The sequence below is a fragment of the Nicotiana tabacum genome, chromosome 12 (assembly GCF_000715075.1).
Source record: "Nicotiana tabacum cultivar K326 chromosome 12, ASM71507v2, whole genome shotgun sequence".
Classification (NCBI taxonomy): domain Eukaryota; kingdom Viridiplantae; phylum Streptophyta; class Magnoliopsida; order Solanales; family Solanaceae; genus Nicotiana; species Nicotiana tabacum.
The window spans coordinates 125,955,624-125,982,262 of NC_134091.1; the positions used below are offsets into that span (position 1 = coordinate 125,955,624).

Sequence of the window (26,639 nt, forward strand, 5' to 3'; positions counted from 1 at the left end):
ACCATCAAAGAATAGAATCCTTCACCCTTATTAAGGAGATAAATTTCCAACTTTAGGAATGAAAAAAAATCTTATTAGCGAGAAATTATCTCCTCTTTAATGGGCCACATATGATAAATTAATCGGAACACTAATGTAAATACCCAATACACCAATCATGCGTTTTTCTCCTCGTAAGACTAGACTGAGAGAAATGAACAAATATTATGAAATAAAAACAAACAAATCGTACCTCATCTGTAAAAAGAACCCCACGGAACTCTACACTAAATCTGGTAGGGATGCACAAAAACACAAAGCATACATAACAACATCTGAAAAATGATAAAGCCATTAATTGTATTCGCATGCACAATGTTTGTGCTGGAAAATATAACAGAATCCATAACTACGAGGCAGAAAGTCGAGGGGAAACACAGCATTTATATCAAACCAGCAGAAAACCAACACTAGCAATTTTTGATTAAAACACACTAGGAAACTTTATTATCACTAAGTTTGGATAGCATTTCCTGCACTGGCACGACAAATATGATAACTGCACGATGAGTGATGATGGCAATCAGAAACCATGAATTTTGATGTGCTCTTTCTTCACGATTTCAGCCTGTTTCCAAATGTTAAAGGAGAAGAAATTAGCAATGATAAAACATTAAAACTACATCCACCAAAACTAAATATCACAACATGACAGTTCAGTCAAGCTTAAAGAACTTAGTTGTGTCTACAATTCCCTCGTTGCTTGTTTTCTCTATTCTGGGAGAGATTTTCAGCAAATAATACCAACAAAAATAGCACGACTAAAAGAGAATTATGTCGTTAGTGAACTAAAATAGCCACTCGCTACAGTTGAAAATTTAAGGAAGAACTAACTATGCTGAATCAGTACAATGATTGAAGATTTTTTGATATTGATAGTGAATTCAAGGATAACGTATTTAGCACACATCTTCATGATGGCAGCATATACTTAAAATGAACAAGAGAGAGTTATTGGCTGACGTAAAGAGCAATCACCTGGACAAGAAATGCAGAAACGTTCTTCCTCTGATCACCCTGGAGTTGAATAACCTTCAAAAACAATAATCACCGGCATATTAGTCACAACACTCAAAAATGACCATGATGTTGTAAGACATTTAACAGACAGATAACAATCTCCCTAACACAAACCTGGCCTAGTTCTGGATCCTGGACAACAGTACCATTGCAGCAAAACTCTTTTTTTAGGTCCTTCAGTATTTTATTGTAGCTGAATTCTTTCTTCAACCCTTGAACAGTTGTCAGGCTTTTCCGACCATTCCTTTGCTGTATGCGAATGTGTACATAATCTTTTGACCCAGCTCCAGAATTGTCAGCATTTGCCTCAGCAAAGGGATCTAAGGATGAAATCAAAGCAACCATATAGCTCAATTATATATCATAAATAACCAGCAAGATAATTTTTTTCATGTGCCCTTCGCATCTAATCCATCAAAATACAACATAAAATAAATTGCCCGTTGCAAGCTTCTAAAAGAAAATGAAACAGAATTAGAAGTATGATAGAAACACCAAAAATAATGTTATATCAAATGAGTTGCATACCAAAAGCAGTGGGAACTTGGAGGTCGAGCTCAGACATGAAACTTTTCAGAGAATGGAAGACAACAAGCGCGCTGAAATCACAAAACTTGGATGCTCAGACCTGGGTAGAGAAAAAGTTCATCAATTATACAACCAGAAATCATAAGCAAATATGTCATTCATCAATTATATCAACACATGCCAACATGAATATCGAAAGCATCTACCTAAACAAACTTGCAGTATGCGAAGATAGATTATCTCATCTGATGTGTAATGATCACAAGTGACACAGGACTTAAAATACAACCAAACTTGCACTCATATAGCTGGATAGAATAGAAGCAAAAGGGAAAAAAGTGGTAATAACTAGAATAAAAGCCAGAAGACATAGTTCTGGAAACAGAAAGATGAAGAAAACCCATGGCACAAATACCAAAAAACCCGTACAGAGAAGAAAGATGAATCCTTTATTACTAACAGGTCTGGGAAAGCCATCTCACACCAAGATTTCATGACGAATACAACAATCAAAGCCATGAAACCACATCAAGTAAAAACATTGAGCTAATAGAACAATCCAAAAGAAGAGATTGTTATTTAAAATATACAGATTATATAAATAAATAAAAAGATGAATTCTTCATTATAAACAAATCTGGAAAAACTGTCGACCACTAAGATTCATGACAGAGACAAACATATCAGGCATGAAACGACGTCGAATAACCAAAATAGGGCTCACTAAACTAACCGAACTAATGAAATTCCCGACAAGTTACCAGCTCTTCAAAGAAAAATCCGATTTTTAAAAGGTTTCACAGCAAAAATAACATTGCAAGGCATGGAAATAACCAAAATCAGGCAAACAAATGAAACGCCAAAACAAAAGATCTATAAACTATAAAGCCATAGAAATTGAAGAACAGTAAAGAAAGATAGTGACAAGATAATAGTTATTCAAAGAAAAATCTGGTTTTTATAAGCTTTCATGATTAAAGTAACAATCAAAGGCATGAAACCACATCAGATAACCAAACTTAGGCTAACAAATTAACCCAAATCAAAAAACAAGCTAAGTGATAGAACAAAAAGCTGTAGACTAAATTCCCCAACAGGGTAACAGTTCTTCAGAGGAACAATCTGATTCTTATACCATTTCATAAGGCAACAATCGAAGGCATGAAAACGGTTGAGCAAAAAAGACCCAAAACACAATACTAAGCTATACAAATATAATAACTGTTAAATAAATTTCCCAAAGAGATATCAGTTTCAAATAAAAATCTGATCTTTATCACAAGTAAAAACAAAAGATTAGTTAGGTGATAAATCCAATAACTATAGAGTAAAACTCCCAAAAAAATCCATACTTTCTATTTTCTAAGCTATATAAATAGAGTAACTGTTATATAAAATACCGAAAAATGGAGTACATGTTTTCAAATAAAGATCAAATTTTTATCACATGTAAAAACTAGAGAGACAATTTAATTCAGCGGCCAAAAAAGAACCCAAAACACCATATTTGCTAAGCCATATAATTCGAGTAACAGTTCAATGAAATTCCCAACAAGATTCCAGTTCCAAAATAAAAATCTAATTTTTATCACATGTAAAAGCAAGAACAGCCCAAAACACCTTATTTGCTAATCTATGCAAATCAAGTAACTTCAAAATAAAATACCCAAAAAACGAGGAGTACAAATTTTCAGATAAAAATCTGATTTTTATCACATGTAAAAGCTAGATACAGTTTAATTCAGCGGACAAAGAAAAACCCAAAGCACTATACTTGCTAAGCCATATAAATCGAATAACTGTAACATAAAATTCCCAAAAAGATACCAACTATCACAAAAAAATCTGAATTTTATCACATGAAAAACGAGAATAACCCATAACACAATATTTGCTAAGCTATATAAATCGAATAACTGTTAAATAAAATCCCCAGAAAGATAGCAACTTCCAAATAAAAATCTGATTTTTATCACATGTAAAATCTGGAGACAGGTTAATTTAGCGGATCTGAAGATTATAAAGATTACAAAAGAATTGGGAATTAGAGATTACCTGATCCGAAAACTAGGGTTTGGAGAGATTCGGATAAGTCTGAGCAAATAGAGTGCACGTAGAATAGTTGATTACAATGGGAAAAGTAAGATATAAAGGCTCTCGGGTTTTGGGCTGTGTCGGTTAAGGACGAAAAATACTTAGGCCTCGTTTATTTTTATTTTTATTTATTATTAATGGAGTTATAAATTTGAAAAACCCAAAGGAAAAAATATGCCGGAATTATAATTTAGCAATTATTTATACAATGGTAAATGGTAATGATAAAATTATGGTTGTGGTGAGATGAATAAAATTCAAGAGATCTCGGATTCAAGCTATCGATACGAAAAAAATTATAATGAGGAATAATGATTCCACCTTTGATGGGCATTAGGCGGACGTGAATTCAAAATTAGTCGAATTTCAATGCGGCCGAGTGAAAATAAAAAATATTTTACAAAAATTGTTAGAATTATTAGAATTGTTACAGGAGAATTTATAATGAAAATTTTGTTATGCACAAAATTACTTGATTTATATTATTTAAATATATTAACGTTGCCACCAAAAGCTCTAATCAGAGGCGGATTTACCTTAGCTCAAGCGGTGACACCGTTTGGACGGAAATTTTACTAAATAAGTATTTATAATAAAAATCCAACAGAAAAAAGAAATAATTTAATAAAGTGACACCGCTCGACAACAATAGACATGTAGCAACTGATTAGGCGCTTTGTTTTTCTTGACTATGTCACTAGTTCGAATCTATAAAAATTTGTATAATCCAATGAATGGTGAGTTTTTGTGTGATTACTTGGTGTTCTATATATAATAAAGGTATTTAGTATTATTTCTAATGAGGTTATATTAAATATATTTTAAAAAATAAAAATTCATATTTAGTAAGATACTTGAGTTATGTTCTATAAAATAATTCGAATTATATTTTTTTAATATGATGTTATAGTGAATTATTATTTGTTTACTATTTAAAATTCTGACACCGCTTATGAAAAATCATGCGTACGCCGCTGACTCTAATTAGTTATGAATCTTAGTAGGCATTTATACATAAAAATTATAATTTTTGAAAGAAGAAAGTAGTATTTGGAGTTAAGTTGGAAAATGGTATTTGAAATTTGAAATTATGTGTGGACATGCATTTCACTTGAAAATATGTTGTTTTTTTGTGAGTGAAAAAAAAATCTGAAAATTTTGAAAAAGTAGTCAAAATCACTTTTTTGATTTTTAAAAAACTCATTTTCGAAAAATTTCAAAAAACTTGCAAATTTCATGGACAAACATATTTTTGAATTTTTTTTTTTGAAAAAAAGGAGAAAAAGTTTATGGACAAACGGGGCCTTAAGATAGATTATGTCTTTGTTATGCAACCGATCAAACGCTCCATTGTTACGCAAAAATTATTATTTTCTCATGACTAATCAAATACTATATAATTTAATATAAAATTTAATGGCGGAATTAACTAGTTGCAATTAGAGGTATGGAGTCAGACCCTGGAATCTAAAGGTTTCAAGTTGAGTATGACCAAGACAGAATACTTGGAGTATAAGTTCAGTGGCGAGGCTCAAGGAGGGGAAGGGAATGTGTGGCTGGAATCGTAGGTCATCCCTAGGAGAGACAGTTTTAAGTACCTTGGGTCTTTTATTCAAAGGGGGCGGGGAGATTGATGAAGATGTCACACATCGTATTGGGGCAGGATGGATGAAATGAAGACTAGCTTCCGGTGTTTTGTGTGACAAGAAGTTGTTACCGAAACTTAAGGGTAAGTTCTACAGAGTGGTGGTCAGACCTACGATATTGTATGGGGCTGAATGTTGACCAGTTAAGATCGCGCAAGTCCAGAAGATGAAGGTAGCATAGATGATGATGTTGAGATGGATGTGCGGACATACCGGGTTAGATAGGATCAGAAATGCGGTTATCCGCGATAAGGTGGGTGTGGCCCCTATTGAGGATAAGATGCGGGAAGCGCGGCTTAGGTGGTTTGGTCATGTGAAGAGGAGGAGCACAAACACCCCGGTGAGGAGGTGTGAGAGGTTGACATTTGAGGGCCTACAGAGAGATAGAGGTAGGCCAAAGAAGAGGTGGGGAGAGGTGATTAGGCAAGTCATGGTGCAACTTCAGCTGACCGAGGACACGACCCTTGATAGGAAGGTATAAAGGTCGAGGATTAGGGTAGTAGAGTAGGCAATCTAGAGTGTTCATAATAGTAGTATTGACATCCAGTCTCACTTTCTATTGGTAGTAGTATGTTTTTATGAGTAGCCGTTGTTTTCTTTCATTGTTGATCACCTTAGTGTCTTATTGTTTCTATTCTGCTTGGCCCTTCTTGTGTATTTTTTCATTAATGTGGTGCTATGCTTTCCTGAGCCGAGGGTATATTGAAAACAACCTCTCTATCCTCACAAGGTAGGGGTAAGGTTTGCGTACACACTACCCTCCCCAGACCTCACGATGTGGGATAATACTGAGCATGTTGTTGTTGTAAGTTGTAACTAGTTGCAAGTTACAATAAGGCAAAAAATGAAATGAGCAACCATAAAAATAACAAAGACCAGACTCAGAGGTAACCATACCGGGGATGCATGATAATTCAGAAAGGAATTACATAGTACGAGTTAATATAAAGGAAAGCTACAAAAAGAATACAAAAACACACCGATTTACTTTCTTTTTACATAAAATACACAATGGAAAATTTTCTTCGTTTTAGTATTCAAACAGGGCGAAGCATGCCTTAAAGGCGTCGAAAAATTACATTGCGTATATAAATAAAATATTAAATTTTAGAGGTGTATAATATATATTGAACACACTCTTTGTCGGTGAATTTTTTTTACGGTCTTCTTTTCGATTATAATTGATAAAATCAACCATTTTGCTACATAAAGAATAATCGATTTGACTAGGCCACATTCCGAAACTTCCAAACCAATAAGAACGAAAATGTCACAATATTTTTTATCCATGGGCGTTCAAGTGGAAATTATGCGCTTGTTACACATTCGAAACTTCTAATCCGCTTGATGATAAATATAGGAGGATGCTAAACTTGGGGGAAGTGCTATTTCAATTATATGACCCTTTTAATAACATAGATCTTTGTAAAGCCATTTCTTCTAATAGAATTGTAACTTGTACTATTGCCATCAAGATTTATTAGTAGGACATCCCAGAAAAGAAACATCTCTACTTTTAGACAAATATAGACATGGATGTATAGGTTGTTAAGTGTTGCCCACAGCTGTCCTGAACATTGCTCCAGTAGGCAAATTGAGCAATTTAGGTGAAAAAGTCAAAACCGCAGAGCTAAAAACTCAGAGCCGTTTTGGCACCCCCACATATCATTGACCTCAACACAATCTTATAGGAGAGGGGCTCCAACACATGACAGGAAGAAGCAAAGCTTTATGCCAAAGCAATTACCAAAGAAGAATAGTCTGTCATTTGGATCATCACGTTTGAGATCAAATGCGCTATAGCAGATATCAAGTTTGTAACTACTACACAAGATATCATATCTAACAGCTTAAGACCAAAGTTTGAGATAGTCTTCCCATTTGATTGCACAGTAAAAAGGAGTTCAAGACCAACATTTAAACAATAATTAAACTTTATTATTCACAAACAGAGACAAGAGGGAACAAGCCTCCTCGCCTCTTTTGGAAACATAACATGATGACAACTAACAGAAACTACACAAATTCTAAATCATGAACCAAACAGACCCCAGACACAGACACAGGCACTGACAGACACTTTAGAAACCACCACGGAGACGGAGGACAAGGTGCAGGGTGGACTCCTTCTGAATGTTGTAATCAGCGAGGGTTCGTCCATCTTCCAATTGCTTTCCCGCAAAGATCAGCCTCTGCTGATCCGGGGGATACCCTCCTTGTCCTGAATCTTAGCTTTCACATTGTCAATAGTATCAGAACTTTCCACCTCCAAAGTGATGGTTTTCCCGGTTAACGTCTTCACAAAAATCTGCATCCCACCACGAAGACGAAGCACAAGGTGCAAAGTCGACTCCTTCTGGATGTTGTAATCAGCGAGGGTTCGGCCATCTTCCAACTGTTTACCAGCAAATATCAACCTCTGCTGATCTGGTGGGATTCCTTCCTTGTCCTGAATCTTAGCCTTAACATTGTCAATAGTGTCAGAGCTTTCAACTTCAAGGGTGATTGTTTTCCCGGTTAGGGTTTTGACGAAGATTTGCATGCCGCCGCGAAGACGGAGCACCAAGTGAAGAGTTGATTCCTTCTGGATGTTGTAATCAGCTAGGGTTCGGCCATCTTCCAACTGCTTACCAGCAAATATCAACCTCTGCTGATCTGGTGGGATTCCTTCCTTGTCCTGAATCTTAGCCTTAACATTGTCGATAGTGTCAGAGCTTTCAACTTCAAGGGTGATTGTTTTCCCGGTTAGGGTTTTGACAAAGATCTGCATCCCGCCGCGAAGACGGAGAACCAAGTGAAGGGTAGACTCCTTCTGGATGTTGTAATCAGCGAGGGTTCGGCCGTCTTCAAGTTGCTTTCCGGCAAAGATCAGCCTTTGCTGGTCGGGTGGGATTCCCTCTTTATCCTGGATTTTCGCCTTAACGTTATCAATAGTGTCGGAGCTTTCAACTTCAAGGGTGATTGTTTTCCCGGTTAGGGTTTTGACGAAGATTTGCATGCCTCCTCTAAGACGGAGCACCAAGTGAAGGGTCGATTCCTTTTGGATGTTGTAGTCGGCTAGGGTTCTGCCGTCTTCGAGCTGCTTTCCGGCGAAGATCAGCCTTTGCTGGTCCGGTGGGATTCCTTCTTTGTCCTGAATCTTAGCCTTAACGTTGTCAATAGTGTCGGAGCTTTCAACCTCAAGGGTTATGGTCTTTCCAGTTAGGGTTTTAACGAAGATCTGCATCTGTATATACAGAAAAGGTTTCAATCATCAAAATAACAAACGCAAAATTCCAACTTTGTGCAAATACAAATCAATGAACAAAACTAAGATCGATTTTATACTGTATACATAAAAATCAACCAAAATTAGAACACCAATTCAGCTCTATGTATATACAAACTACAAAAGGGAAACAATAAAATCAAGACTTGAGTTTTTTAACTGTATACACAACAATAACAAATTCAACCAGGTACAACAAAATCAAGGTTGAGTTTTTTTTTTCTCAGTAAAGGGTATTTCAGATCTTAAAATATAGACCGAACAAAATAAACTTACAAAAATTTCAACTTGGTGCATATATACAGAGCGATTAAACAAATCAAAAATGAGTATTTAGATCCTAAAAATATAGATCGAAATTAAATAAAAGTAGCATAAAATAAGAGGAACAAAAAGAAAGAAGAAGTTAATGTACCTTGAGAAGTGTTTGAAGACTAGAGAAAAATTGAGGAGATATTGAGAATAGAGAAATCAAAGGATGAAGATTTTGGGAACAAAGAGGCTCCTTTTAAAGGTGCAATGGCCGACTTAAGACGAAATTGCCTTATGGATTATCCTATAATAAGGCAACACGTGTCTTGCTTATTTTGTACAGCACCAAACCTACACGCTACTACTTCCTTGTCCTTTCCTTTGAACGGTGGACAAAATTAGGTGCCTTTTGGATAGCAATTTCACATTACATTATTATTATCGTAAAAAATACGGTATATGAAGTATTCTCGTTAGCGCTCTAACGTAGTTAGCCTCCTCATATACAAGTATTAACTGATAATTCTACGGTTCAAATATATGATTTATATATTATACAGAAATAATTTTATTATTGTTCCAAAAATAATTTACCTTAACATAATTTATTTTGCCGCTCAAAACTAACACGCAACCACACGAATACAACTTTACTATCGGTCCTTAGGCTTTCCTTGCTTTGTGGTCAAGGAGAAGAATATTAATCCAAATATCTCATTTTTAATGTAACGCAATTATTGGATGAAAGAAAAAAAGTAAATAAAAATATCAGTTGCACAATTATCTAAGAGTCCAAATATCTCATTTTCAATGATCTTCACCTTGAATTACATTATTACATCTATTTCCAAGCAGGAATGGTGACATGATGATGCTTATAGAGTATTTATCGGTCGGTACTGTACGATATTTAGATATTTTAATTCGGTATTTTTGGTATTCGATTTTTTAAAATACAATATCAATATCGTACCTAATTAAATTCGGTATGGTGCGGTTTCTCCTTTCGGTTTCGATTTATTCGGTTTGGTAACTTTGATTTATTCGGTTTGAATACTAACTAGTGCATGTAGTCATAGACTGTAATATTCTAAATTAAAGTACTCAAAAGTACAAATCTAAAAATATTTATTGACAAAAGGTTTGTCCAAACTAGCAAATATCAACCCAAAGAAAAAACTGTACATAAAAGAATAAATTTGATCATTAGAAATGTCTTGTTACTTGCTTAGAGTTATTTGATAAACTTAGAAAATAAAGGAAAGTAAAATTTTAGATTTTTATATTTATGTTATAATTAATAATATGTGTATTGTGTAATATAATATATATTTCGGTACGGTATCGGTATTTCGGTATTTCATTTTAAAATATCAAATATCATACCTAATACCAATATTTTTTAAAACTTAAACCAAATACCATATCGAATACCAAATACCAAAATTTTCGATTTCGGTACGCTAATTCGATATTTATCAAATTATGCACAACCCTATATGCTACCCTCCTTTTACAATGGTGACATTTCTTCATTTTTAACGTAATGTTCACAAATTTATTATTTACCTAGATTTTCATATTAGTCATCCGTTCAAAAAAAAAAATGAATTTATTTCTGTTCAAATAACTATCACTTTATTAAAATCAAATGGCATAATACATAAATAGATATGAGAAAATTAAATGGTTTACCGACAATTTATGTCAACGTTGAGTGTGTATCCAAGTGTTATGCCTAATTAATTTAAAAATTTAAGTTATATATACGGTTGAAACTTTTACACTATCTAGTCATCTTTATATATTGTAGAAGATTATCTATCTTATATTAAGAAATTTATATATAAATATCCTTTGAATAATCTAGTAAAATAAAAAATTATTTACATTACGGTGGTGTAACCTAAACGCTTTTTAATATGGTGTGCAACATCAAATTCTTAACACTCTCTCCAAACAAGTGATGCTTGCTAAGTTAGTAAAAATACCCCTACATACGACCGTTATGTCCTGGGTTCGAGTCACAGTGAACGGGAAGTGTGAAAATATTATAAATTCTCCTAATTTGAAAGTTTTATTTTATTTTATTTTTTAAAAAAAAACACTCTCTTCACGTGTCAACTCGACCATAAAAAGAAAACTGAGATTTAGGAACCATAGATTTTTTTGAATTTATTTTTGGTAAATACATGTTTGTTCATAAATTTTATATTTTGTCAAATTCTCAAAATTCAAAACCTCCCAAAATATTACTATTACATTTTTTTTAAAAAATTGTCCCAAACTTTGTATTTTTCTAAAGAACCCATCATTCATTATTTTGTAACAATGCTGCATCATCTTCTCGATCATCTGATAATGTATTATGTAGTTTATTATAAAAATGATAATTTTATATCAAATTGTTTTATGTTTTGTAATAATGATAATGAATGTTATTGATGAAGTCACTATGAGGTATTTATGATAGTTTTTAGAATTTGCGGGTATAAATCATATTTTATATTTTTTCAAAAAAAAAAGTGAAACATATTTTGAAAACTGACGTACAAATAATTTTTCATCTTCAAACTAAATTTTACCCAAATCAGATTTTACAAATCAAATTTGAAAATCTACCGCCAAACGCTGCCTTAGTTCCCGGGTTTTAATCTAATCGGGCCTAGCCTGTTTTTACTGCTAAGCATCAGTATTTTCTTCTACAGTCTTAACTTATAAGCTGGCTCAGACATAAATCGATCGGAAAATAAGCAAATCTCCGAGGCTCACATGGCTCCCGTTGCTCCCAGATCCGGCGATGCCATTTTCGCTAACGTTGAACGAGTGGTATTCTAAAAATCTCGATTTTATTTAATTTTTTGTTGAATTTAGTAATAAATGTTACATTAATTTTGTGATTTTTTCAACAGAACGCTGAACTTTTCACCCTAACGTACGGTGCGATCGTGAGGCAATTGCTTACCGATCTGGAGGAGGTCGAAGAGGTCAACAAACAGCTTGATCAAATGTAAATCCTTTGCCTAGTTCTTCTCACCGTTCCAATTTATGTGACTTATATTGACTCACTACAGTGTTTAAGAAAGAAAAAAAAGGAAGCTTTTTTTCAACTTGCGCTCTTAAATATATCATTAACATTTGTGTGGTTATAAAAACGTCTTAGTTTAAAATTAAATTATTTTAAAATTTAAAAAACTGTCATTTTGGAATGGACTAATAAGGAAATAATATAACATAAATTGAAATGGAGGAGTAGTCTTTTGTTAATGTTCATAGAATTTTCGGTTGAACTCCACCTATGTGATCCGAAGTCCATATAAATGAGGGGAGTTGCGACCGGAGTAATAATGATGAATCCTCTGAATGGACCCCGGGGATTCATATAGCTGACTCTAACCAGGATTGAGGTATCGCTGATATTGATATTGATTGGAATTATCAGTGGCAATTCAATTTAATTTTATTGGCCAAGAAGTATAAACTAATTTTGAGAGGTTTAACTGAATTGCAGGGGTTATAACATTGGAATTCGGCTCATTGATGAGTTTCTGGCAAAATCTAACGTCTCTAGGTGTATCGATTTCAAGGAAACAGCTGAAGTCATTGCCAAGGTCTCTCTCCTCCTCCAAATTGCATTTCATTTAATTGTGTGTTGGTTTAGTAACGGAGTTCCAGTTTTGTTTTGAATAGTAGTTCTGAAATCCTACGCGTGCCAGTAGCCAATACAAAGCAGAAGGAATAATATGGATGTATCAATTTTACAATCGTGTTGGAGGTTAATGTGGCAGTAGATTGAATTGAAATAAGATTGAGACAAAAGTTTGAACACAATGCATCTAGTTCTGGAAGCTGCACTATGATGCTTCATGCCAAAATATCATTATACTCAAAATAGTCTTTTAGCAGTCAGACCTGAACAAGAAAGTATAGAGAAAATTTGGTCATGTTGTTTGTACCCACTTGGAGTCTCTATACAACTGAATAACCTCTTCTTTATTTCCTCTATCAAAGGGGGTCATGTAAGTGGTACGTGAAGTGAAAAGAAAATGCATAACAGGACATCTAAATTGTACAAAAAATAGATCTTCACTTTTGCAAGTATCTATATGGTGCAGAAGCAAAGAGATGATCAGATTAGCAAAGAAGATGTAAACACACAGCATAGCACGATGTTTTTTTTCTTTTTGAAGAGAAAGACTTGTGCCACCATTTTTCTTCATTCTTTTCAAAGTTGAGAAATATAATTAACCAGAACAAATGCAAACAGATATGAGAGCAAGGGAGGGGGAGGGATGGAGACGATGAGGGTTTTCTAGAGGGAGTGTGGGAGGGTCACGCATTTTCTCTAGGGTTCTACAGAAGAAGAAGTAGAAGAAGAAGAGAATAGATGGAGATAGGGTAAATAGAAAATGAGAGAAAGGCTGGTCGTTCTTTTCCCCTTGTTTAGAGGGATTGTTGTTACCCCTAGGATATGATAATGATGGATTTTTAGATAAATTTTATTCCTAGCTAATTCTTGACATAGTGAACGCCTAATAAGGCTGGATAAGTTTTCTGGACCTCAATACATTCCAAATGTATTACTATGTGTGTAACCAGCAACGTTCCCTTTACACTTTGGTTTGCAATAGAAGATTGACGGTGTGCATGTCTACAGACATACATACATACATACATACATAAAGTATGCAGCAGGAGGTAGTAATTGCTTCTATCTCTAGCTCCTCTTCCCTTCGTTATGTGGGGAAGTTTGTCTTTCGGATGTTTGAGTAAGTTGGGAATAAACCTCCTAGTTGATTTCTGGGTTGAGCAGAGTATATTGTAGTTTCACTGCCAGTATTCATGGTAGTGAGCAGAATATCCAGTTGTTCTACTTACAAAAAAAACAGGAAAAAGAATATCATGTTGTTTCTATGTCATATGTTTAGCTGAGCACCTCAGCCTATAACTTCCCATCATATTCTCAAGTTCATTTTCTTTATAGTACACTCTTAGTTAATCTTCCTTTTTAAAAGTCTGCTGAAATTCTTGATTTAAGAAACATGATTTCTTGCTGCTCGTAATGAACAGGTTGGTCTCAAAATGTTCCTCGGTGTCACAGCAACTGTGGGCAACTGGGATGCTGAGGGAACAACTTGCAGTTTGATTTTGGAGGACAACCCCTTGGTAGACTTTGTTGAGCTTCCCGATACTTGTCAAGGTCTATATTACTGTAACATCTTAAGTGGAGTAATCAGAGGAGCATTAGAGATGGTGAGCTTCACCCTTCTATAGCATCTGCTAATTATCAATGTCTTCTTGTGCACAATATACGTGCTTTGTGATAGAAGAAGAAAGCTGTTATAGATGTAGACATGCGCACGTCCTGATTTACTGTCAAGTTATAGTAGATGTCACCAAAGCCCTGTCCTTCCGACTGGAACGGCAACTAGTGTGCAAATGAAAGGGTGTTTTTCCCATACGGAAATATTATGGAGTGTTGTTGCGCTGTTTTCCTTTTGCTTTCCTTATTCCTCGTCTGTTTCATATCATACTAAACTCAGATGAGTTTTCATTTTCCAATGTTGCAGTCTCCCTCATAATCTATCTTAAATGACTCCCCTTAGTCCATTGGCAATTGTTAGGTTTAGTAGGAAACTTACTGTGGGATATGAGAAGCAAAAATGTACTCTTTAATCTCCCGCAGTAAGGGTGGACAAGTATTAAGAACAGATGAAATTGGGAGTGTTGCATATATATTAGCTAATTGTTGGAACACCAAATTTATCTGCATTTGCCCCATGTTCAGGTGTCAATGAAAACAGAAGTCACATGGATCCGTGATATGCTTAGAGGAGATGATGCATTCGAGTTGCAGCTGAAACTTCTGAAGCAAGTTCCTGAGGAGTATCCATACAAAGATGACGAGTAACTGCTGAAACTTACGTATTTTGTATTGCTCCTTTTGTTTGATCTTAAAACATTTTGTGCTTCCTCTCTATGTGATCTAGAAATATTAAGCTCCCTAAACCCTCCATTGTGATAAAACATTTCTTTGTAGTGTTACACTGTAACTTATGATGTTAATGATTAGCTATCCAGAATTTCTTTATTCATCCTCTTGCGCCTCTTAAGTTCTTTTTTCTTCTTCTGCTTTTTCCTTTTGTGAGTCCGATTTCCATTGGTGTTTTTGAGGAACTATATTAATTTTCCAAGTACTCATTGAAGTGGAGAATCTGGTTTGAAGAAAAGAATTTACACTCTCTTTAGACATTGTTGAGCAGCAGTACACATGTGTCGTGCCTTACACATGCTACTTTTTATTTGTTTGCCGATGCATTGGTGGGTCAATTGTTTTGAATATTGTCTTGAAATTTCTTGTAGAGTTGGTCTTAAACCAATGAGGTGCAAGATATGTGTGCAAAGAAACATATTGTATGAGGGTCAGTGTTGTCAAAGGCGCGCTTAAAGCACGCTTAAAATCAATCCTCTCTATAACAACCTCGTTGTTATACACTTATAATAATATTTCATATTTAGATATTTTTTGGCTGTTATAGAGAAAAATTGTCCAAAAATCAATTATTTTTCCCCTTTTAATGTTACATATAAAAGATAAAGAAAATTATTTAAATTTAAAATCTCAAAAGATATGCATATTGCATATTTCACTAGTTAAATATTGAAAAAAGTTAATACATTATTAATAAATTCATAACTAAATATATAAAGATTTAAATTCTAAGGCAGACACTTTAAAACTACCTAGAAAAATAAATTCTTTCAAGATTGATGGAAGAACTTTGTAATTGTAGCTTATTTTGTAGATTTCATTCTCTTACTAGCGAAATAACGCTTGAATTGGCGAAAATTTATGTCCAAAGTTTCAGCAAAAAGGTATCCAATACCTTTCCTTTGAAGACAAACTAAGAGCTTAACAATTAAATTTTCTTTCTAAATATTTTTTGGAATTTGTCCAATGAAAAAGATATCATGTGCAAATCTTATATATTATGCAAGATAGAAACTTTGTTTAATGAAAAAGATTGTGCGCATATTTTTAGAATTACTATTAGTAATCTTAAAGATTCTATATGGCTGTTATAGAGGGATAATTTTACAAAGAGCGTTCAGCTATAAATATGGTTGTCAGCTTATAGGTAAAAAACTATTATAGAGAGGTAAAATATAACCTAAAATTCGTTCTGAGGAAAACTTGGCTTTTATAGTAAATGACTGTTATATAGGGATGTTGTTATAAAAAAGTCTGACTGTATTTACTATTTATTATTGAATCTGAGTACAAGATCCATACGTACACTAGTTTTAAATTTTTGTCATAAAAAAATTATGTAGTTTCTAGTCTGTAGTCCGTGGCTCGTAATTTAGATTTTGCAGATGCTCTCTTGACTTTTAACCTATGTTACTTGACTCTCCAAAAATGTTATCGCATATGTGTCAGATTTTCCAAAGATGCACTACTTTTGGGGATCTGACACACCCGATGATATTTTTGAAGAGTTCGGGCAATATAGCTTTTAACCTTCGCACTTAATGTTCCCGAATATGAGGTATATCATTTGTTTCGTAGTATTTGCATATCCCGAATATGAGGTATATCATTTGTTTCGTAGTATTTGCATATTCGAACGGGACGTTTGGTCAAACAGATAAGTGTAGCATTGCCAAAGTTTAAATAAGGCAGTGCATTTATTCAAATTTCCAGTTTTGAACTTCAGTGGTTTTTCCATTTGCCCTATATATGTATGTATTTATCGTTGTAATATCTCAGATAACGATCACATTGTTATAAAATAAAAATCGTAAAGTAAAGAAACTGAAGACAAGTATAGGGATTGATATATTATTCAACTTCAAACTGTTGTACATAATGAACGGAAACCTCATCTATTTATATAAGAAAGGAAGCAGCTGCGAGGTTTTTCAGGAAGCAACTACGAGACTTTTCTTGAGCTGCTTGTAAGCTGTCTGCATGAGCTGCTTGCAACCTGCATGTTTAATAAGAAACTGCTGCAAATCATTTCATTGAGTTGCTTGCAACCTGCCTGCATCAGCTGCTTGTAAGCTGTCTGCATGAGCTGCTTACAACCTGTTCCAAATGAATAATCTTCTTCAGGAAGATTATCTATAGCGGAGTAATAAATGGACATCTACAATATAACTATTTTCATAACACTCCCCCTTGGTTGTTCATTAAAAGATATTGTGCCTCGTTAAAACCTTAATAGGAAAAACCCAGTGGGAAAAATCCTAGTAAAGGAAAAAGAGTACACATATTTAGTAATACACAATTCTAGCTGCCTCATTAAAAACCTTATAAGGAAAACACTGTGGGAAAAACCTTAGTAAGGGAAAAAGAGTACAACGCGTATTTTACTTCCCTTGATGAAAACCTTGTTCCAAATATTTGAGTCTCCGCATTCCAATCTTGTATACCATCTTCTCAAAAGTTGAAGTTGGCAAAGATTTAGTGAACAAATTTGCTGGATTGTCACTTGAACGAATTTTTTAGACATCGATGTCACCATTTTTCTGAAGATCATGTGTGTAGAATAATTTTGGTGAAATGTGTTTCATTCTATCTCCTTTTATAAATTCTCCCTTTAATTGGGTTATGCATGCAACATTGTCTTCGTATAAAATTGTGAATCTTTTATCACATTTCAAACCACATTTTTCTTGAATATAATGAATCACTGATCTCAATCAGACACATTCCCTACTTGCTTCATGAATAGCTATTATCTCAGCATTATTTGAAAAAGTAGCAACAATTGACTGCTTTGAGTAGCGTCATGATATGATAGTACATCCACATGTAAACACGTATCCGGTTTGAGATCGAGCTTTATGGGGATCAAATATATAACCTGCATCTGCATAACCAACAACATTTGCACTACCTTTGTTAGCATAAAACAAACTCATATCAAGAGTTCCCTTTAAATATCACAAAATATGTTTAATCTCATTCCAATGTCTCCGTGTAGGAGAAGAGCTATATTTTGTTAGTAAATTAACAGAAAATGCTATTTCAGGCCTTGTAGCATTAGCAAGATACATAAGTGCACCAATTGCACAGAGATAGGGTGTTTCAGGACCAAAGAGTTTCTCATCCTCTTCTGTAGGTCGAAACAGGTCCTTATTCACTTCAAGTGATCGAACAACCATTGGTGTACTCAATGAGTACGCTTTGTCCATGTAAAAGCGTTTTAAGACCCTTTCTGTATAGGCAGATTGATGTATAAAGATCCCGTCTGCTAAATGTTCATTTTGCAGTCCAAGACAAAGTTTTGTCTTTCCAAGATCTTTCATCTCAAATTCTTTCTTAAGATATTCAATTGCCATTTAGAGCTCTTCTGGAGTTCCAACAAGATTTATGTCATCAACATAAACAACAAGTATAACAAATTCTGATGCCATTTTCTTTATAAAAATACATGGACAAATAACATCATTTATGTAACCCTCTTTCAACAAATATTTACTAAGGTGATTATATCACGTGCGCCCAGATTAATTTAAACCGTACAAAAATCTTTGTAATCTAATTGAGTACATTTCACGATACTTTGAACTATATACTTCATGCATTTTAAATCCTTCAGGGATCTTCATATAGACTTAATCAAATGAGTCATATAGGTTATGACTTGCATTTAGATGGCATGACATCTTCAGGTGTCTGGACTACATGTCTGATCCTCACAATCATTTATAATATTGTGTATTATATTGTATCAAATATATCATCGGCGATCATTTTGTATCGGTTCGCAAGCGACATAACTTGTTGAGATCTCATCACTTTCTTTATTTTCAGGTACCTGAACTTCTTCTGGAGTTTCATGACATGTTATGTCGTGAGCTCTTCTAGAGCTTATTTCCTCCTTATTATGATCATTTTGATCATTGGATCCTATCCTTTTCAAGGATTTTTACCTTTGGAACCGATCGGTCTACTATGCTTCATGCGTGCAGTAAACTCAATCCTTCAGGGACTTTAATTTTAATAAGAGCATTTGCAGCTGAAATATGATAATTAATTTTGAATCAGAAAATGCTTCTGGCATTTGACTTGAATTATCTTCTAAGTGAGGATCATATTAATGTTAATTCGATTCATATAGCATATTTTCTAGCTGTTTATTCCATCCCCCAAATGTTAGAAAAACTAACACATATCCCCAATCTTCTTTGGGAAACCTATCTTTGTGCATTGTGGTAGAGAAATTAATCATATACCACACATCAAAAGTTATTAGATAGTAAAAATATTTAGTTTCTGATCCTAAACCAATTGTGAGGGGAGGACTTATCATATTTTGTTGGTTTGATGCGTACAAGTGCTGCTGTATGCAATTTAGAAAATCTTAGACCAACACATGAGGCTTTGTTCTCATAAGCAATAGTTTAGCCATTAATAGGAGGTATTCAATGCTAAACTAGCTTGGATATAAACCAGCATCATCAAGATGAACTATCTTGATTTCATAATCTGAAAATTATGCTCTTAATTGAGAAAAACAATTTCAAATGTCAAACTGCAGATTGACAATAAACACACATGTAACCATCTCATATATGCATCTATAAGTGGTTCACATGATAGGTGAATGAGCCTATATTCACCTTTTATATATTCTAAAATTCAAGGGTTTTAGTCCCAATTTTAGCTGGTATAATCAATTTATTATGAGAACAAGCAACACAAGAGAATTCTTGAAGAATCTTCTAGTTCTTCAGTATATATTTATCTGAATTCTCAAATAGCTCATTTAAAAATGGTAAATAAAAACTTCAAGTTTGTCATGACATGTGTTATCTCTAAGTAAACTTCTAATTTACTATGGCATAAACTTTTGCATCAGTAAACTTCTGATTTACTGTGGCTACTTTTGTATCAGTAAATTTCTGGTTTACAGTAGCTACTTTTGCCTCAGTAAAACTTCTGGTTTACTGTGACTGCTTTTGCAGTAGTAAACTTCTGGTTTACTGTGATACATGATATAGTACAAATTGAAGAATAAGGCGGGTCACTTCTCATATACATATTAATTTACCCCCTATGATTGTGGAAACATGAAGATTTTCAATCTTTCAATCATTTGTAGTCTCAATATGATAGTCATTTGTATTTGTAAACTTCAGGTTTACTACAACATATGTTTTGACCATAATCATATAATATGAATGGCATATTTGTATATAAGCTCTTCGAGAGCCTTTATTTATTATCCACAATCTAATATTATTCGGATACTACTGGTGTCACGTGTCTTCTAGACAAACAGTTAGTTCTTCAGGAATTTTTGATATATTTTGTACTATCAAATATTGCTCAGACACTTCTGGTATCATGAGAGAAAATCATAATCAAATAAACAATATAAAGACAATTCTAAATTTATAAATGTCAGAAATCAAGAATTTCAATATTGTTACCATCAACTTTGTGACACATATCTCATTCAGGGAGAAATGCCATTAACATCTGAATATTTTATATCAAAGCGGCAACCACATAGTCATTACATCCTTCAGGGAAACATACATGAGTTGTTATTTTCTTTGGGGTAGTTAATAACAACTAACCATAATATATCAGTGTGGTTGTAGTAGAAAATATTCTACAAGAATGCTTTTGCCTTAGAATGATATTTAATAAAATTATCCAAGATATTTTATGTACAACAAGTACGTGTGACAATGATCTTTATGCTACAAAAATAATATTTATATCCTCTATTATTCTACCTCTTCAGGAGGTGAATTGTGGTATTTCTTCATTCACTTCAGGGAATGAAAATGTGCTTGAAAAATAACTTTGAATAGCTCATTATTTTATTTAAGCACAGAAAGACACTGCTTCAAAATATTTTTCTACTTCAGGAGGAAATTTCAATTGTGTTACTTTTTCAGGAGCAAATTTAAAATACGAAATATTATATATATTCTCTCAATCATATTAACTCTTCTAGAGGTGAACTGTAATATATTTACATCAAGGGGGCATTCATATTTACGACTTTAGTAATATTATCACATTCACTTCAGGGAATGGATTAATATTTATCAAAAATTCTCATCCTTCAGGAAATCGAACATAATTATCTAAACGTGCATTAACCACATCAAATTGTGATGCTTCAACCTCTTTTAAAATATTTACTACTTCAGGAGCAAATCAAGGTGTGCATGTAATATAAAGAATATTTTCCTAGCTTATCTTTAATTGTAACCATAGAAAGCCTAAATTATCACTTCTGGTGGTCATAGGCATATACCACTTCTGGTGGTTAACAAAATTTAGTTACAATGAGATATACGAAACATAACCACTTCTGGTGGTTGTATATTTCTTGCAAACTCTGCTGGAGTTTAAGTGGATCTAACAATGTTATCCACTTTGTAATCCTTTATTAAGATAATTAGGATGAAAACAAATACCAAAATAGGTACTATATACGTAACATATGACCAAGCAAGCGATGATAATGATATTAAAATATAAGCAAAAAGCTCAAATTAAATTACGCAAATTTGGCCACTCCAGATGTAAGTGATATCTACATCACTACTGCCAAGAAGAAAAACTTACCACCTCAAGGATATAATCTGCCTTATGATGCTAGGAATGAACAAGATCTAACCACGGAGGTAAGAGCGCCATGAACACACCTCAAGGATATAATCTGCCTTATGATGCTCGGAATGAACAAGATCTAACCACAGACATAAGATTGTCATCTTCTCTGTGGCTATGAGTTGCTTCATGCACAAGAAATTAAACTCAAATAAATAGCTCAAGATGTCAGAGTCTCGTGCTGATAACGTGTTATAAAATAAAGACTGTAAAGTAAAGAAACCGAAGACAAGTACAGAGAGAGATTGATATATTATTCAACTTCAAACTGTTGTACATAATGAACTGAAAACTCCTCTATTTATAGAAGAAAGGAAGCAGCTGCGAGGCTTTTTTTGAGCTGCTTGCAACCTGCCTGTTTAATAAGAAGCTGCTGCAAATCATTTCATTGAGTTGCTTTCAACCTGCCTGTATCAGCTGCTTGTAGATAAACTTAATAGAGTACCAAATGAATAATCTTCTTGAAGATTATCTATATCGGAGTAATAAATGAACATTTACAATATAACTATTTTCGTAACATATATCTCTGTTTTATATTGGGCACACAATTATTTGCAGACATTCGGGAAGTATTCGAATAATTACATCAAATTTTGTGCACAAATAGCTGCTTTTTGGGCCTCTATTTAAGACATAGCTGAGATTTACAAAGTATTTAAAATTTAGCCGCTTCATAATCAAAAGTTCAAACCTCGTGTCACGGGTTTTAAGTTCAAAATCCAGACCTTAGGGGTCTAAAGTTTGAACTGTTAAACTCAAGTTTCATACCTGGTTTGTAGTTAGGTTCTGGCATTCAAAATTTTAGATCCAAAGGTCCAAATGAGGAGGAGAAAGAGGAGCAGTCTGAGGTTTTCTAAATCTGGTTAAACTGTAAATAGGTTTTAAAAATTGGCTAAAGTTTAAATAGCGTATCTAAAAGCAGTTATCTTATGCTCTTTCTACAATTCATGCCTTTTTTTTATTTATAAATATTATTACAATGATGTTCAGATCAATTAGCACGGATATTGATTATTTCACTGAATATCTGTTACTTTATATCGTCACAATATCAGGTAACTTTGTCCTTAAGGTTGAGGCAAAAAAATCATTTGATTTTCTTTCATGTTCTTTGATTTCTTAAAATCACACAAGACACAAATGAAATCGAGTTTCGGACCGTTGGAGCACGACTTCTTTAAGTAAAAAAAAACTTTGAATAACCTTAATTTTCTGAAGGACTCATCATTTTCTATTAGGAACGCTATGTTATTTCCAACTTTCTTTTAGTTGTTGTATTTTTATTTTGATCCTTCTTTTTTGTATTTTATTGTATCATATTGGAACAAACTACGTTAATATCTCATATTTAGCTCATTTCATTGTTACTCAGTTCTTACCAATATTCCTATTTGGTTCGAGTGATATCAGTTATCTATCTGTTAAAAATGTCAAAAATTATTAAGTTTTGCAGAAGTTTCTTTCTGTATAACAATATTGTTATCTTGTACCCAAGATATCTACATAGAATGGTAGAGATTTCATATTGAAGACGTAAAAGATAACCTTTAAAAACAATGAAATAAAGCTAATCTTTACTTGAAGCCAAACTTGAATTAAAAACCAGCAAACCAATAAGAAGACACCATATGCGCTAAACTTGTACCTAACTAGCAAATCAGTAGGGAACTTTTCCTAGGTACACTATAATAAGGACTTTATTACCAATTTTTTCTAGGTTTAGTAGTTTTTAATAAATATCCTATATTTTTTAACAATTTATATACAGTTAGTGTATTAGCTTTCCAAGCCCGTAGGATATTCCTTTAATATCACTGCGATATGCGCGATCAGTTATAATCGAAAAATCTGGAATTCATCTACCTCAAAATCGTTTGATCGCCGCCCAGAATATGCCTTTCCTACCATTAATAATAGCTCTGTAAAATCTAAATAGCATCGATTAAATCGGTATTTTGCTATAATTGAAGAACAAAATGCGATTGGAGGAAAACAAATCACGGCTGTTGTGATACAATTTTGAAGTTCGCTATCGAGTAGGCTTCTAATTCAAAGCCTGATAGAGATTCAAATGGCGACTATGGTAATCATGCTTCAACGCTAAGGCCGATGGGATATTATTGGCCGATATGTCGATTTCAATGTCGACGGAGTGGTAATCAACATAGAGGCAAGCTACGGCGAGTTAATTTTAGTCATTGCTCGGTAATTATCTATAGATACCTCTGTTAAAAGAATGGAGATCAAATATAGAGTCAATAACAGGTGTCCTCCCATGAAAGTTCGCAATGATATGGGGCTGCGAGTGTATATAGAGACGAAAAGGAACTACAAGGAGTTCGAAATGTAGCCATTATGTATAACACTGAAGGAATTCGCACTGGATTGGATTACGACAAATAAGAATAACATTGTAGGGTCTTCTGAAAATACACAAAATAGCTTGCTACAATTACCGTACAATGTTGATACATTCAGCAGTGTTTTCGAGAAAGAAAAGTTGCTTGAGGTGGAAACATGTGATGACATTGGTGGTTGTGAGTGTTTAATAGTATTAGACACATTACCTAAAAGTATTGAGGTCGGTCAGATTTACCGAGACAAAGATACGATTGTCAGTGCAATGAAGCATTATGCAATTATGAATAAATTCTAATTCAAGGTGAAAATGTCATGTGAAAACAGATAATTACTTTTGATAAATATAATACCAACTTGACTTTGAATTAACATGCAAAGAGATCTATGTAATGTCTTGTTGTGTTTATTATAGTTTTAGTGGATGAATCCTATAACATTGGGTTTGTTGTTTAAACATGGTTAATGTATGTAATTTTTGTATGGTAAGTGTATCAATTTCGCGTGATGGTTGAGTAAGTGTATTTTTGTTAATTAAGCAGTGCATTAAATAATTTTTTATTTTTTATTACAATTGTATGATTTTTGTATTTCATCAATTTTATTGTTTGATTTCTTAGCTACTGCCTCGAGTGCTTTAGCGAGCATTGTGCATGGAGATTTAGGTCTACAAGCATGAATAAATCGACCATGTTCAAAGTAAGGGAATTCAACAGTGTATACACATGCTTGTTGATGGATAATACTAATACATGTCGGCAAGCAACTGCCAAGGTTGTTGGGAGTACTATCATGATCAAATATGCGGATCCTAAAACTATATACACACTAAAGAACATACAATTCGACATGCTGAAGGAACATGGTGTGAACTTAACATATATGCAGGCTTGGAGAGCACACCAAAATGCTTTCCAAATGTTGAGAGGTGATCCAAGTGAGTCCTACAACCAGCTACCTAGATATTTATACATGTTGGAGAAGACTTACCCCGGATCAGTTGTGAGGTTGGAAAAACAGATGAGGGGTGCTTTGTGTATGCATTTGTAGCTCTATACACATCGGTAAGAGGTTAGGAGTATTGTAGGCCTATTGTAGTTACGGATGGAAGCTTCCTCAAATCCACATACAGGGGGACCATACTAACTGCAAAGGCGTATACATTCAAAATATAGCCTACATACAAAAATTATAACAAAAGTCATCTATGTCGAATAATCATTACCATACATAGTACATATGCTATATAGTCAAATACATTCAAAATACAAAAATTATTAATAGAAAAGAACAAGAATAGTAATAATGTCATATGAAATACTTTTAAAGGAGTAGAGTACCTTGATCAAATTCATCTTTACTAGAGCCGAACTCCGGATCAACTTTATTATTTAGTATCGTCATTGACTTTACTCCTCTTTCTTGCTTTGAATACCAATTCTTCCTCTTCAAAATCATCATCTGGAAGTGCTTTATCATTCCTCTAAGAAATTGAATCGTCATCACTCACTACAAGTATTGCATGCCTAGAACTTCGACGTGTTCTTCTTATGTAAATACGCTTAAGTTGAAACTAGGTGTGTCACCCACAACCTTTTCAGTATGTTTCTGGGGAGATCTTCGAATTGCTGTGTTACATGTTGGTGTATCGCCAATAGATTTTTCGCTATGTTTTCTCGAATATTCATGCAAAAGTTTTTTACCCATTGTTAATTTTGAAAAAGGTCGAAGCAAAAAAAATATTAAAGAGACATTGTTTAAATAGATAGAAAACATGAAGTAGAACAAATATAGACAAATTGATACTGAGCCGTTGTTAATGCAGAATAAAGCTTGAAAATTAGAAAAAATAAATAAAGAAAACAGGATTCAAAACTTACCTACAACTTGATTCTGCAGCAATATTCCGAATTTCGTATGCATTGTATCAATAAGAAAGAGAGATTTTGGGTGATTAGAAAAAAAAAGAGAGAAATTGGGTTTGAAAACCTTAGGAAAAGGAAAAAGAATCGAAAATTTTGGGGGGGGGGGGTATCAAAAAGAAAGAGAGATTTTGGGTGACTTGTAAGAAAGAGAGAAAATGTGTTAGAAATCCTTTGGAAAAGGAACAAAATAACCGATTGTGGCTAAATTTAAGGGATCTTGAATTTTCTTCTTTTTAATAATTTTGTATATAATTTGTAAATATAAATATACAATGTAATTAAGAAGAAACCTAAATAAAGGTGGTAAATATGTTTCTATTATAGTATAACTATTACTCCATTATACATGTAGTAATTTACTTAGCTATGTTGTAGACCCCTATTTACCACATTTATCTAGGTTCCTTCTTTTATATACAAAACCATAAAATAAAAAAAAATATAAAATTCAATCTCTTAAATTTAACCACTATTAGTTACCCGATACTCACCCCCATTTCCAATAAACCCCACTACATTTACGATTCTGACTCATTTTCCAAAGGATTTCAAACACATTTTCTCTCTTTCTTTTTTATACCCCGCCCCCCAATTTTTGATTCTTTTCCTTTTCCAAAGGGTTTTCAAATCTAATTTATCTCTTTCTTACTAATCACCCAAAATCTCTCTTTCTTATGGATACAATGCAAATAAAATTCGAAATATTGTTGTAGAATCAAGTTGTTGGTAAGTTTTAAATCTTGTTTTATTTTATTAGTTTTTCTAAATTTTCAAGCTTTACTCTGCAGTAACAATGGTTCTATACCAATTTCTCTGTGTTTGTTCTTCTTCATGTTTTCAATCTATTTAAACAATGTCTC

General features: G+C 33.6%; 2 protein-coding genes and 1 pseudogene across 2 annotated transcripts; 1 reads left to right on the forward strand and 2 right to left on the reverse strand.

Annotated features, from left to right (window-relative positions):
- Positions 1–315: 315 nt before the first annotated feature.
- LOC107829372 (protein translation factor SUI1 homolog) lies at positions 316–3,780 on the reverse strand. The gene is made up of 5 exons (XM_016656842.2): positions 3,643–3,780; positions 1,588–1,687; positions 1,174–1,379; positions 1,018–1,071; positions 316–607 (listed from the first exon to the last, which is right to left on the reverse strand). The coding sequence occupies exons 2-5, from the start codon at positions 1,622–1,624 to the stop codon at positions 563–565; spliced, it is 342 nt and encodes a 113-aa protein (XP_016512328.1). The 5' UTR covers positions 1,625–1,687; positions 3,643–3,780; the 3' UTR covers positions 316–562.
- Positions 3,781–7,243: 3,463 nt separating this feature from the next.
- Positions 7,244–9,150, reverse strand: LOC107829373 (polyubiquitin-like; annotated as a pseudogene).
- Positions 9,151–11,516: 2,366 nt separating this feature from the next.
- Positions 11,517–14,942, forward strand: LOC107829374 (uncharacterized). The gene is made up of 5 exons (XM_016656843.2): positions 11,517–11,676; positions 11,760–11,857; positions 12,359–12,458; positions 13,918–14,100; positions 14,636–14,942. The coding sequence occupies exons 1-5, from the start codon at positions 11,620–11,622 to the stop codon at positions 14,756–14,758; spliced, it is 561 nt and encodes a 186-aa protein (XP_016512329.1). The 5' UTR covers positions 11,517–11,619; the 3' UTR covers positions 14,759–14,942.
- Positions 14,943–26,639: the final 11,697 nt, after the last annotated feature.